This window comes from Trachypithecus francoisi, unplaced genomic scaffold (assembly GCF_009764315.1).
Source record: "Trachypithecus francoisi isolate TF-2019V2 unplaced genomic scaffold, Tfra_2.0 Lachesis_group2, whole genome shotgun sequence".
Lineage (NCBI taxonomy): Eukaryota > Metazoa > Chordata > Mammalia > Primates > Cercopithecidae > Trachypithecus > Trachypithecus francoisi.
The window spans coordinates 34,096,460-34,110,216 of NW_022681465.1; the positions used below are offsets into that span (position 1 = coordinate 34,096,460).

At 35.0% G+C, this 13,757-nt stretch overlaps 1 protein-coding gene across 1 annotated transcript in view; it reads left to right on the plus strand.

Annotated features, from left to right (window-relative positions):
• The window catches only part of SLCO4C1 (solute carrier organic anion transporter family member 4C1), a 64,434-nt gene that overhangs the window by 21,752 nt on the left and 28,925 nt on the right, over positions 1-13,757 (plus strand). Inside the window, exons 3-4 of the mRNA XM_033179026.1 lie at positions 5,550-5,732; positions 12,970-13,066. Coding sequence (XP_033034917.1) covers positions 5,550-5,732; positions 12,970-13,066 — 280 coding nt within the window. The remainder of the gene's footprint in view (positions 1-5,549; positions 5,733-12,969; positions 13,067-13,757) is intronic.

A 13,757-nucleotide genomic window follows, 5' to 3' on the forward strand; every position in this document is an offset into this window, starting at 1 on the left:
TGCAACTTGAAGTCTGTCTTCAAAGTCTACTCTAAACTATGTCCTGGTGATGACCATTCATGTCATAGTTTCCTGGCCTCCAGTTATGCAGGTTGACCTATAGAGATTTACATACACACTTTTAAAGTATAGTGATAATTCTTTAAATTATGTATTTAAGTATTTTGTTCTATGATTTTAGTTTTCTTAGGTACATCAACTACTTCAACTATGTGTATATATGATCTTCTTTGGCCTCCTTATATTAACATTTCTTCCTTTTTTATCATTAATTTTGCTCACTTTTCTCATTTGTATTCTATATGCCCATAACTATGTTTTCTCAGTCAGTTTACCCATGTGCCCCTTTTCATTGTATCTTCTTTTCTGTGAGGTTTTAGTTTTTTTCCTTTTACTTTTTTCTACCAACATTTGATCTCCTCTTTCTTTCCTTCATCATTTCTTTTCTGTTACATCATTTCTCTATATAAATAATTGCCTCATCTCATGATGAACTGTGTGTTCACATTTCTAATTTGCTCTGTGAAAATATTTTTGTGGTCAGTGCCCTAATTTTAGCTGTAATAAAATTATGCTGCTTTTTTTTTCTTATGACATCTTTCTGTAAATGCTGTGGTAGCTCTGTTTGAAAATCACTTTATTGACTCCGTTGGGCTCCCATAGGGTGGGAGTGACTTATTTGGCATCCCAGGCGGTTGGCTGCACGTATAAAGGCTCTTGGCTTTTCAGTTCCCTCAGAGAGGGCTGAATTGTCTGTGAGATTCTTTGTGCAACCTCTTCTCACCCTACCCTCTGTTTTATGAGTCATAGCAGCCCAGAAGGTCCCTACTGACACCTATTACAGGCAAGAGATATAAATTTGGACTTTAGAGTGTTTCTTGTCACCTTTAGGAAGAGTATTTTTCTTGCTGCCTTCTTGGATCTTCGGCCACCAGCTGACATGAGGCCTGGATAAGAAGGGTCCTGCCCTGAGCCCTGTGCGTAGCGGGACCCACATTATCACAAACATTGAAACTTGAAGATACTTTACTTTTCTTTCTCGAGTTTTGTAAGGGAGGTTTTGAAAGACTGGTAACAGGGTAAGTGAACAGAGATGATAGGAGAGGAATGTAGGATTGGGCTAAATTCTCCAGGCCAGAAGATGCTGTTTAGACTAGGAGGTGGTCAACTATAAACAAAAGCAGCAGCTCTTTCTCCTTCCTCAGGGCAGTGATTAGGAGGTTAGGAGATGAGGAGTGAGACTGAGGGAAGAAAAGTATAGCTACCCCCTGGGAAAGGAGAAAAAGAGATTATTTGTTTAAAGTTAGTCACCTCAAAGCACCTGATGCAGGTAACTGGGGAGACTTGGTTCCCTAAAAACTATGCTTCTTTACTCCCCTCTCCAGGATGCATAGATAGGCATCTCCTGGGAATCTTATCAAATATGTGGCTGGGGAAGAGGAATCACATCACAGCAGAGTCCATTCTGCTCTACCCCTGGCAGCAGGATAGGCCCAGAGGAAAAGAGGTACCTTTAGCCTCTAGGTCTTTAGGGCAAATGCCTGGAGAGCAGCGGGCCGTGGGTCTTTGAGCATTTGGCTGAGCTTGGTATTTATCTTCTAAATGTTTTGACACATGGTATGTGGATTTCCTTTTGTCCTTTTGTCACAGCCCTGCCAATGTTAATGGATAAGACTGGACACTTCTTTTTTCATTAGGTAAAGTTCTAATTCTTTTTTTTTTTTTTTTGAGACAGAGTCTCGCTCTGTCGCCCGGGCTGGAGTGCAGTGGCCGGATCTCAGCTCACTGCAAGCTCCGCCTCCCGGGTTCACGCCATTCTCCTGCCTCAGCCTCCCGAGTAGCTGGGACCACAGGCGCCCACCACCTCGCCTGGCTAGTTTTTTTTGTATTTTTTAGTAGAGACGGGGTTTCACCATGTTAGCCAGGATGGTCTCGATCTCCTGACCTCGTGATCCGCCCGTCTCGGCCTCCCAAAGTGCTGGGATTACAGGCTTGAGCCACCGCGCCCGGCCCTAATTCTTAATTTTATTGGCAATGTTCCTCCAAATTTATAAACAACATAGGACCTTCCTCTTGTGGTGTATCGTCAAATCACATGCTTTTTAATTAATGTTGAAAGTACAGTGTCCATGGGGGATTGATTCTAGGACCCCCATGGATAACAAAATCTGTGCATGCTCATGTTCCTTCTATAAAATGGTGTGTTATTTGTATACAACCTACCTACATCATCCTATGAACTTTAAATCATCTCTAGATTACAAATAATAGCTAAGCAGTGTAAATGCTATATAAATAATTATAGTATATTTTAGTTTATATTTCTTTTATTGATGTATTGTTATTTTTCTTCCCTGAATATTTTTGATCTATGGTTGGTTGAATCCACAGATATGGAACCTGTGGATATGAAGGGCTAACTGTATTTGGTCAGAAATTGTTTGATTTTTCATTAGAAGTTGAAATTTTGGGTTCAAATGGTTTCCTCAACTAATAATCTCACAAAATTACTTGAATAGGTAAATCTAGCTATTTTATAAACTATATAAATTTGCTTCTGATTTTCTTGAGGTACACATGGCATCTCTGAATGAAGTATTTCTCTATAGGCAAGTTCATTTTATGAGATTTAATAGATTTAAATAATATAGGTTTAAATATTTTTCTTTGTTTTTTGACATGACAGTTTGACTAAGCATAAAATATGAGGGTCATATTATCTTGCACTGGTTACTTTTTTGGCATTCCTTTACTGCCTCTATGGGATTAATGTTGCTTTAGAGAAATCTGAATGTAAGCTTATGTTTTTTATTTCCTTCTGCCTAAGTGGCTTTACCTTCTTGTTTAGCTGTTCAAAAAAGTCTTTTCATCTTTAAAATTCACAAACTTTACCAGTGAATATTTTGCTGTTGAAAGTCCTGCAGCAAATTTTCCTGGGATGCTTTATATCTTTTTAAATTATAGATCAATCTTTATTTCAGAAAGTTTTCCATAATTTTACCTTTAAACTTATTCATTTTTCTATTTTGGTTGATTACATGTATGTTTGATTGCGTTTGTCTGAATTCTATATCTGTAATTTTCTCTGTAACCTTTTAAATCTTGGTGTCTTATTTTTCCTTTATTTAATTTTGTTCATATTTCTCAAGTCTATTCTCTCTGTCATAATTCTCACAGTCTCTATTCTTTTTTGACCATTCCAGGGTGACCTCCACTTCTGATAGTTTTGTTGTTTTATGTTTTATAGAACAAAACTTGATACTGAGTTATTTTAGCCCATGTTTGAGTTTTTTCTTTTTTTTGCCTTCCTCCCTTCCTTCCTTCTCTCTCCTGCCTTCCTCCCTCCCCCCTCCCTCCCTCCCTCCCTCCCTTCCTTCCTTCCTTCCTTCCTTCCTTCCTTCTTTCCTTCTTTCCTTCCTTCCGTCCTTTTCTTTCTTTTCTTGTGATGGAGCCTTGCTTTTCTGCCCAGGCAGGAGTGCAGTGGCTCGCTGAAACCTCCTCCTCCTGGGTTACAGCAATTCTCCTGCCCTTAGCCTCCCAAGTAGCTGGGACTACAGGGGTGTGCCACCAGACTTGGCTAATTTTTGTATTTTTAGTAGAGACAGGGTTTCGCCATGTTGGCCATGCTAGTCTCAAACTCCTGACCTCAAGTGATCCGCCCACCTTGTCCTTCCAAAGTAGTGGAATTACAGGTGTAAGCCACCACGCCCTGCCTCAACATATTTCTATGAGCTTATTAAATCCCTGTTTTGAGCTCTGGATTTTAAGAGGCAGTTGTTTCAATTCCTTGTTTAAGTATGGCAATATAGTACTTTTAAAATCTTCGTTAATGACAGCATTTTTCTGGAGACTGTTCTCCCTTACTAGTCATTTGTTTTTCTTTTTTGGTGTTTATTCAACTTTTAATGAGGTGAATTATTCCTTGTCAGCTTTTTGTGAGGTGTTTGTATTAGACTTCATAATACAGTACTGCCTGTATTATGAAAATGGATCAATTCAATAGAACTTTTCATGAAGCACTGTAAAATGAGTTATAGATGGGTTGACATATTGATGCCTTTAAACCTTAGAAAGCTTCAGTAATAACAAGAGAGTTGTACTGGAGTGGGATTGCAGAGATTAGTGACACAAGATCAAGCGGACATAAATAAACTCACAAATAGTCAAGTTAGTAAAAGATGTCCTTTTGGTTAATGCAATAGAATGCTGGATCTCTGTCTTCTCCCACTTAAAGATATTACATATGAATTAGCACGTCACAGTCCCGCGTCCTTTCTCAATGTAGGCCTGTATTATTCACATTTTCTACTGGGGGCCTGCTTGGATGCCTCTGCTTTCTCAAGTTAGCTAATTGACTGATTATATTCACCAGTGCTGATCTAATTGGCTTATTGCAATCACCTGGGCTGAGCTAATTGGCTTAAGGTATTTACCCTAGTTGCAGAAGATGACCTCTGACCTACTTTTCTTCTGAGGCTTTTTTTGCAACATATACACACACATTACATAGACATAGCCATGTGATCCATTCTGTGTGTATATGTTTATCCACCTATCTTATATCTAAATAAAATAGTAAAAATGCTAGGATAAAGCCATTGTTTGTGTAACTATGGAACAAGGAACAGTCATGTATCAAACTCAGAACCTAGGAAAATTGAACTAATTGAAAAATTAGAAAAACTGTAAGTGACAATAAATATATGGGAAAATGCTTAATGTCACTGAGGATTTTTAAAATGAAATTTAAAAATTATATATTTTTTTAACCAATGAGCTTGGTAGTCATTTAAGTCTTATTATGTGAAGTGTTAATGAATTGTTGGTGGGACTGCATATTTGTATGATTTTTTGATAAAGTGGTTTAGTAGTATCAAAATATTTATTCACTTTGACCTAGCAGTTTCACTCATTGTAACCTGTCCTATAGATAGGATTGCCCAAAATGTGCCAGGGTAAACTTAAAAAAAAATGTACATCATAACATTCTAATGGAAATAACAAAGTGATTTAAACCTATGTATAATACAATATAATATTAACAATATTTATCATTAAATACATGTACTGGACTAGGCAATAAAATTACAGGACATTTATGCTGTAGAATATTATGACAGTGCCAATAAATAGATTTATAGCTTTAAGTGCCCATATCAGAGATGTCCAGGATATAATAAGTGAAAACTGGACATTGTTGAATATAAAGATAGTATGTTTTATTATGCCTATAATTGTGTAAAAAAAATTAAATGGGTATACAACATGTAACTGTATGAGTAAATGTCTGAAAAATTGAAAAGAACTGTTAACAGTGGTTACCCTCATCTAAGTGACATAGGTGAATAGGGGTTACCATCATAAAGTGAGGGCACGCTGGGGTAAGAGAGTATATTTTTCTCTTGATTTATTTTTAAATAGTTTAAATCAAAGTAAAATGATTGGAAGAAATAAATAAGGTTATATTAGGCAAATATAATTTATATGATATAAATTTAAATTGTTAGTTAAATTTCTGTAAATTCACAATTTTGTTTTTTTTCCCCAAGACACTTGTGTAACAGCAAGCAATAGCACCAGTTGTACCTCTTCAACTTCTTCACTTTCTAACTACTTGTATGTCTTCGTCTTGGGACAACTATTGCTGGGGGCAGGAGGAACTCCTCTTTATACTCTGGGAACAGCCTTTCTTGATGATTCTGTGCCCACACACAAATCTTCTCTCTATATAGGTAAGTTTATTCTCTAAACTGTCTCAGTATCACTTTATCTTATTGTATGTTTACTTTAGAAGTAAAGTATAACATAGGCTTATTAAAAAGTTAGTTGTAATGCCATAGGTATTCCCAATAAATACATGCAGTATTACTTTTGTTTTATTTCCTGCCATATAATGTCAGTTAATATAAATTGTCATCATTTTTGTTGACCCTTTGCTGTATTTCTTGGTATTGGCAGGCCAGCTTTGCAGGATAGGAAGAGCCATTTAAGCAGCATTCTCTCTAGATCGCTTGAATCTCAGGGTAACTTACACAAGTGACATAGAGGCAGATCTCTGCAAGGTGTAGAGATTGAGCTCTGCCATTCTGTGTGATTTATTACATCCTATATTGACTTACAGTCCACAAAAGAAACCATTGTTTCTCCTTTGTGATGTAATTCCTGGTAGCATAAGTTTCTCTTAAATTCCTTCTCTTATGTTCCTGAAAGGTAAAACTAACTAGACAATGCACAGCCCTACATCTAATTATTGAATACTTTATTTGCATATGAGTTTTCTCTTTATCAGTCTGTTAATCTAACATAGGAGATTCATTGCCATAGCATTAGTAAGATAGTATGTTCAGTGCAGCCTAAGCTACTGAGGAACTCACAAATAACCATTGGCCTTGATTACAGCCAGAGGATTCAAATGGAGACTACACTGCTGCACCCACCCAGAATCAAACCCAAAGGGTACCTACCCAACCAACACCATAGATATATCTATAGGAATATGTCTTATCCTATGAAAACTACTCAGTAAAATTGGAAGAGTTACTGTTGCTCCAGCTGTGCAGACATCAATATAGTAACAAGCAAAAACAAAAACATGAAAAATCAAGGAAACATGGCACCTTGAAAGAAATACAATAATTATACAGTAACAGAACCAAAAGAAAATAAAAATCTATGAAATGCCTAAAAAGGAATTTGAGCTAATGGTCTTAAAGAAACTCAGTATTATATCAAGGGAGCTCAGATAAACAATACAAGGAAATCAAGGAAACAACTTCTGGTCTGAATGAGAAATTCAAGAGAGACAGATATCATTAAAAATAACCAAATATAAATCATGCAACTGATGAGTTAAACGAATGAAATTACAAGTGTAGTTGAATGAAAAATTATATTTGAGAGGCTTAATAATAGACTAGATCAAACAGAAAGAATTTCTGACCTCAAGAGAGGTCTTTTGAAATAACCCAGTCAAACAAAACAGCAAACAATATGAAAAAAAATAAACAAAGCTTATGCGACATATGGGCACTATTAAGTAAACAAATATTTGAATTTTAGGAATTTCAGAAGGAGAAGAAATGGGAAAAGGTATAGAAAATCCATATAATGATATAATGCTGAAAACATCCCAAGTTGTGGGTGAGAAATTAGACATCCAGATACAGGAAGCTCAGTGATTCCCAAATAGATTCAACCCAAAAGGGTCCTCTTCAAGGTATATGATATTCAAACTGGTAAAAATCAAAGACAAAGATAATTCTAAAAATAATAAGAGAAGAGCATCAAATCACCTATGGAGTAATTCCCATCAGAAAGATTTCTCAGCAAAAACCTTACAGGTCAGGAGAGAATTGGATGATATACTTAAGAATGCTCAAAGGCAGGGGTTTGGGGGTCAGAGGCGGGACACAGCTGTCAGTCAAGAATACTATATCTAGCAAAGCTATTCTTCAGAAATAAAGGTGAAATAAAGTCTTTCCCAGGCAAGCAAAAACTGACGGAGTGCATCATCACTAGACCAGCCCTACAAAAAATGCTACATCTGAAAGCAAAAGGACAATAATTATCACCTTGAACACAAGTGAAAGTATAAAACTCAGTGCAAAGCAGATACTCAAGAAAAAGAAAGGAATAAAATGTTATCACTACAGAAAACTACCAAAATACTAAGATGAACAAGAGAGGAAGAAATGAACAAAGGATATATAAAACAATTGGAAAACAATTAACAAAATGACAGAAGTCCTCACCTATCAATGATAACAACCTTGAATGTAAATAGTTTAAATTCCCTAATTAAAAATATAGATAGGCTGAATGGATTAAGAAAGTATATCTAAGCATGTGCTGCCTAGAAGAAACTCATTTCAACTGTAAAGATACACTTAGACTGAAAGTGAAGGGATAAAAAAATACATTTAGTGTAATTGTAAACCAAAAGTGTGTGGAAGTAGCTATACTTAAATTAGACAAAATAGTGTAAGTCAAAAAGTACAGGAGGCAAAGAATATTGTTTTAGTCTTACGAATTCACCAAGAATACAAAAATAAATTCACCAAGAAGATACAGCAGTTATAATCGAATATGCACCCAACACCAGAGCATACATGTATATAAATCAGATATTATTAGAGTTAAAGAAATGGACCCCAATATAATAACAGTTGGAAACTTTAATGCTCCACTTCCAGCACTGGAAAGATTATCTAGGCATAAAATCAGCAAATAATACTGGACTTAAACTTCAGTATAGACCAAATTGACCTAACAGGTATTTACAGAACATTTTATCCAGCAGCTACAGGATACATGTTCTTCTCTTCAGCACATGGAACATTCTTTAGGATAGACCATATGAAACCACAAAATAAGTCTCAATAAACTTTAAAATATTAATAATATATTAGGTATATTCTCAGACTACAGTGAAATAAAACTAGAAATCAATAATGAGGAACTTTTGGAACTGTACAAATACATGAAAATTAAATATCATGCTCCTGAGCAACCAATATGCCAATGAAGAAATTAAGAAGGAATTACATGAAAATAGAAATACAATAAACCAAATCTTAGGAGGTACCACAAAAACAATGCTAACAGGGAATTTTATACCAATAAACACCTACATCGTAAAAATAGATTTCAAATAAACCGCCTAATGATGTACCTTAAGAAAACGGAAAAGCACGAACAAACAAACCCAAAATTAGTAGAAGGAAAGAAATAATAAAGACTATCTCAGAACTAAACAAGAGTTAAAAAAAAAAAAAACTACAGAAGATCAATGAAATGAAAATTGTTTTTTGGAAAAGATAAAATAAAGCCATTTGCTAGACTAAAAAAAAAGAGAGAAGACCTAAGTGAAATCAGAAACAAAATAGAAGGCATCACAGCTGACACCACAGAAAAACAAAGGATTATTAGTCTTATGAACAAATACATCCAACAAATTGAAAAACCTAGAGAAAATGGATACATTCCCAGGCACATAAAACCCACCAAGATTGAACCAGGAGGAAATAGAAAACTTGGTCAGACAAATAACATGTAATGAGATTGAATCAATAATAGACAGTCTCCCATGAAACAAAAGCCCAGGGCTGGATGGCTTCACTGCTGAATTCTATAAAACTTGTAAAGAAGAACTTAGTACCAGTTCTTTTCAAACTATTCCAAACAGTTGAAGAGGAGAGAATTCTTCCTTATTCTGAGATCAGTATTACCCTGATGCCAAAACCAGAGAAAAACAGAAGGTAAAGAGGAGCTACAAGCCAATATCCCTAATGAACATAGATACAAAAATCCTCAACAAAATTATAGCTGGCTGAATTTAATAGCACACCAAAAAATGATATACCATGATCAAGTGGAATTGATCTCAGTGATGCAAGAATTTGTTCATCATATGGAAATCAATAAATGTGATACATCACATAAACAGAATGAAGGACAAATATCACATGATCATCTCAATAGATGTAGAAATGTATTTGATAAAACTCGACATCCCTTCATGATAAAAACTCCTAAGAAATTAGGTATAAAAGGAACATACATCAACACGATAAAGGCCATGTATGGCAAACCCACAGCTAACGTTATACTGAATGAGAAAGAGCTGAAAGCCTTTCTTCTGAGAACTGAAATACAAGAAAGCCCACTTTCTTTTTTCTTTTCTTTTTTTTTCTTTTTGAGATGGGGTCTCGTTCTTGTCGCCCAGGCTGAAGTACAGTGGTGCGATCTCTGCTCACTGCAACCTCTGCCTCCCGGGTTTAAGCAATTCTCCTGCTTCAGCCTCCCAAGTAGCTGGGATTGCAGGTGCCCACATCACGCCCGGCTAATTTTTGTATTTTTAGTAGAGGCCGGGGTTTCACCATGTTGGCCAGACTGGTCTCGAACTCCTGACCTCAGGTAATCCACCTGCCTCGGCCTCCCAAAGTGCTGGGATTACAGGTGTGAGACACCAGGCCTGGCTGAAGGCCCACTTTCATCACTCTTATTCAACATGGTACTGGAAGTCCTATTCAGAGCACTTAGGCAAGAGAAAGAAATAAGGGACATCCAAATTGGAGACGAGGAAGCCAAATTGTCTGTCTCCACAGATGACATAATCTTATATAAAAACATCTAAAAACTTCACCAAAAAACTCTTAGAACTACTAAATAAATTCAGTGATGTTTCAGGGTACAAAGTCACATTAAAAAATCAGTAGTGTTTCTCTACACCTTTGATGAACTAGCTGAAAAAGATATCAAGAAAGTAATATCATGTATAATGGTTACAAAGAAATACATGGGAATAAATTTAACCCAGGAGGTGAGAATCTTTAAAGGAAAACTACAAAACACTAATGACAGAAACTGAAGACAGAATAAAAATGGAAAGGCACCTCATGCTCATGGATTCAAAGAGTTTAATATTGTTAAAATGACTGACTATACTACCCAAAGCAATTTACAGATTCAATGCAATCCCTATCAAAATTCCAATGTCACTTTTCAGACATGGAAAAGCAGTCCTCAAATTCATATGGAACTGGAAAAGATGCCAAATAGCCAAAACAATCCTGAGCACAAAGAACAAAACTGAAAACATCACAATATCTCATTTCAAATTATACGACAAAGCTTTAGTAATCAAAAAAGAATGGTGTTGATATCAAAACAGACACATTGACCAATGGAACACAATAGAGAACTCAGAAATAAATCTGTGTATTTATGACCAACTGATTTTTGCTAAAGATACCAAGGATATACACTGGGGACCCTTTAATAAATGGTGCTGTAATAACTGGATATTGATATGCAGAAGAATACAACTAGACCCCTATCTCACACCATATACAAAAATCAACTCAAAATGAATCAGACACTTAAATGTTAGACTCAAAACTATAAAATTACTGGAGGAAAACACAGGGGAAACACTTCATTACCTTGGTCCTGGCAAAGATTATATGGCTAAGACTGCAAAAACATAGGCAACAAAAACAAAATTAGACAAATAGGACTATATCAAGCTAAAAAGTTGCTGCACAGCACATGAAACAATCATCAGATTGTAGAGACAACCTGTAAAACAGGAGGAATTATTTGCAGACTGTTCATCCAACAGAGGACTAATGTCTAGAATATATAAAGAGCTTTAACACCTCAACAGCAAAAAGTCCAAATAATCTAATTAAAAAATAAGCAAAGAATCTATATAGCCATTTTTCAAAATAAGATATACAGATGACCACCAAGTATATGAAAAAATGCTCAACATCAATGATCAGGGAAATGCAAATCAAAGCCACAATGACATATTATCTCACTTCAATTAGAATGGCTATTATCACAAAGACAAAATGTCAAATGCTGGTGAAGATGCAGAGAAAAGGGAACTTTTAAATAGAATGTTGGTGGGAATGTAAATTAGTACAGCCATTATGGAAAATAGTATAGACATTTCTCAAAAATGGAAAGTATAATTACCATATGATCCAGTAATGCTACTATTGGGTATTTATCCAAGGGAAAGGAAATCAGTGTATTGAAGAGATAGTTGTGTCCCCATGCTTATTGTAGCACTTCTCACAATAGCTAAGAGATGGAATCAAGCTAAACATTTGTCAACAGATGCATAGGTAAAGAAAATGTGAATGTACATACAACAGGATACTATTCAGCCATAAAAAAAAAAAAAAATCCTGTCCTTCATAGTAACATGGGTGAGCCTAGAGGACATCCTGTTAAATGAAACAAGGATACAACAGGATACTATTCAGCCATTAAAAAAAAAAAAAAAAAAAAAAAAAAACAAGAATCCTGTCGTTCATGGTAACATGGGTGAGCCTAGAGGACATCCTGTTAAATGAAACAAGTCAGGCATAAAAGGTAAATACTATATGTTCTCACTGATATGTGAGAGCTAAAAAGAAAAAATACCAGCTCCTAGAATTCAAGAACAGAATTATGGTTATTAAAGGCTGGGGAAGATATGGGAAGGGGAGGATATGGAGAGATTTGTTAATGGATAGAAAACTACAATTAGTTGGAATAAATTCTGGTGTTCTATATAGCACTGTAGATTGAATATAGCTAACCATTACTCATTGTATATGTTCAAAAAGCTAGAAGAGGGGATGTTAAATGTTCCCAACACAAACAAATCATAAATGTATGAGGTGATGAGTGTGCTAATTAATCTGATCATTACACATTGTATAGATATATTGACACATAACCATGTATCCTCTAAATGTGTACAATGGTTATGTGTCAACTGAAAAAAGGAAAAAAAGTGAAACTATATTTAACTGACTCCCCAAAATACTTGGGAGCTTAAATAAACAGCAACAACAACAATAAAAAGACATGAGTGATCAAATAAGCTTTGTTTTATGAAAATTCAGAGGTATATATGGCAATATTTTAAATATCTCACAGATAGAAATAAGCTCAATTTAATTCCACTGCAAGTAAAAATAGGGAGAGTCCCTAAGAGGAAGAAGTTTAATGGCTTACTTTTAAGAAGTAGACTTTTCAGCAGATCCAGATTTGAAGTCAGCTGCTGTAGTGCAAAATACAAAATTCTTTCTGAGTTGCACAGAGTAGAAAAGGCTTCTTTTCACATTGCTTGCATTGTTTTCTTCCGTGATATTGTAAACAGTAACTATGATCACTATCAGTAAAGGATAAATAGTAGATATACTACCTCTACTGCCAGTTAACACTTTCCATGGATTTATAATTTTTGGTTTTGTTCTAATTATTACTACAAATAGCTTTTACATTGAATTACATGTTTTAGACTCCTTGACTGTCTATTCAAATGTTATTGTTTTAATGCAAATATGTGTGATTTTGGTATGTTTAATTGTTTAGATTTTTCTGTAGTAAGACGTTTGTTTTCACTGTTAGATAGGCAAAGTGAAGTTGTACATATGACCATATTCAATGTTTCTGTTCTTCTTCTAGGAACTGGTTATGCTATGTCAATCTTAGGCCCTGCTATTGGCTATGTATTGGGAGGACAACTGCTAACCATGTACATTGATGTTGCTGTGGGAGAAAGGCAAGGCAGTATCTAGTTTTCTTTTATTTAAAGTCATTTTATTTTAATTATGCCAATATCATAGACAGAACATTTTCACAGTACTTCCCTCAGTATAGCATGAAGAATTATTCAGGAAAAAAAAATTGAATACAAAAGATTCTTATATAATATCTAATTTGGCTGCATTACCTTTTGGGTTAATGCTATACCATCTTTTATTATAATAACATATTTTCATAAATAATGACATTTAATAAAGTCGTCTGGTGAAATTTTTAAAAATACATGTGTAGAACCCCAATTCATTGTTCAAAAATAAGAATTCAATAAAAATTAGCAATATTTTCCATGGATTTAGTTGGGACTAGATAGTCTGAAGAGTCTCAAGAGTCTATGATTCTCAGAAAATGTTCCAGAGTAACTCTGATAATGTCATAGAGATCACAATTATGCCATTTTAACAACGATGACAATGAAGGATAGTAATAGATAATATTTATTTGTCCTATACTGTATACCAGACACCATATGTTTTGTGTGTTAACTTATTTTACATGCTATCTTATTTAATTATCTCAAGTATTCAACAAAGTAGTTGATACGCACAGGTTGGTAAGTGTCTAAGACATGAATTAAAATAGATCTTTGACCAAAATTCAACACTGAGTTAGTTACCTTCTCTATTTCCTGATTAGAGAAATTTGTGCCT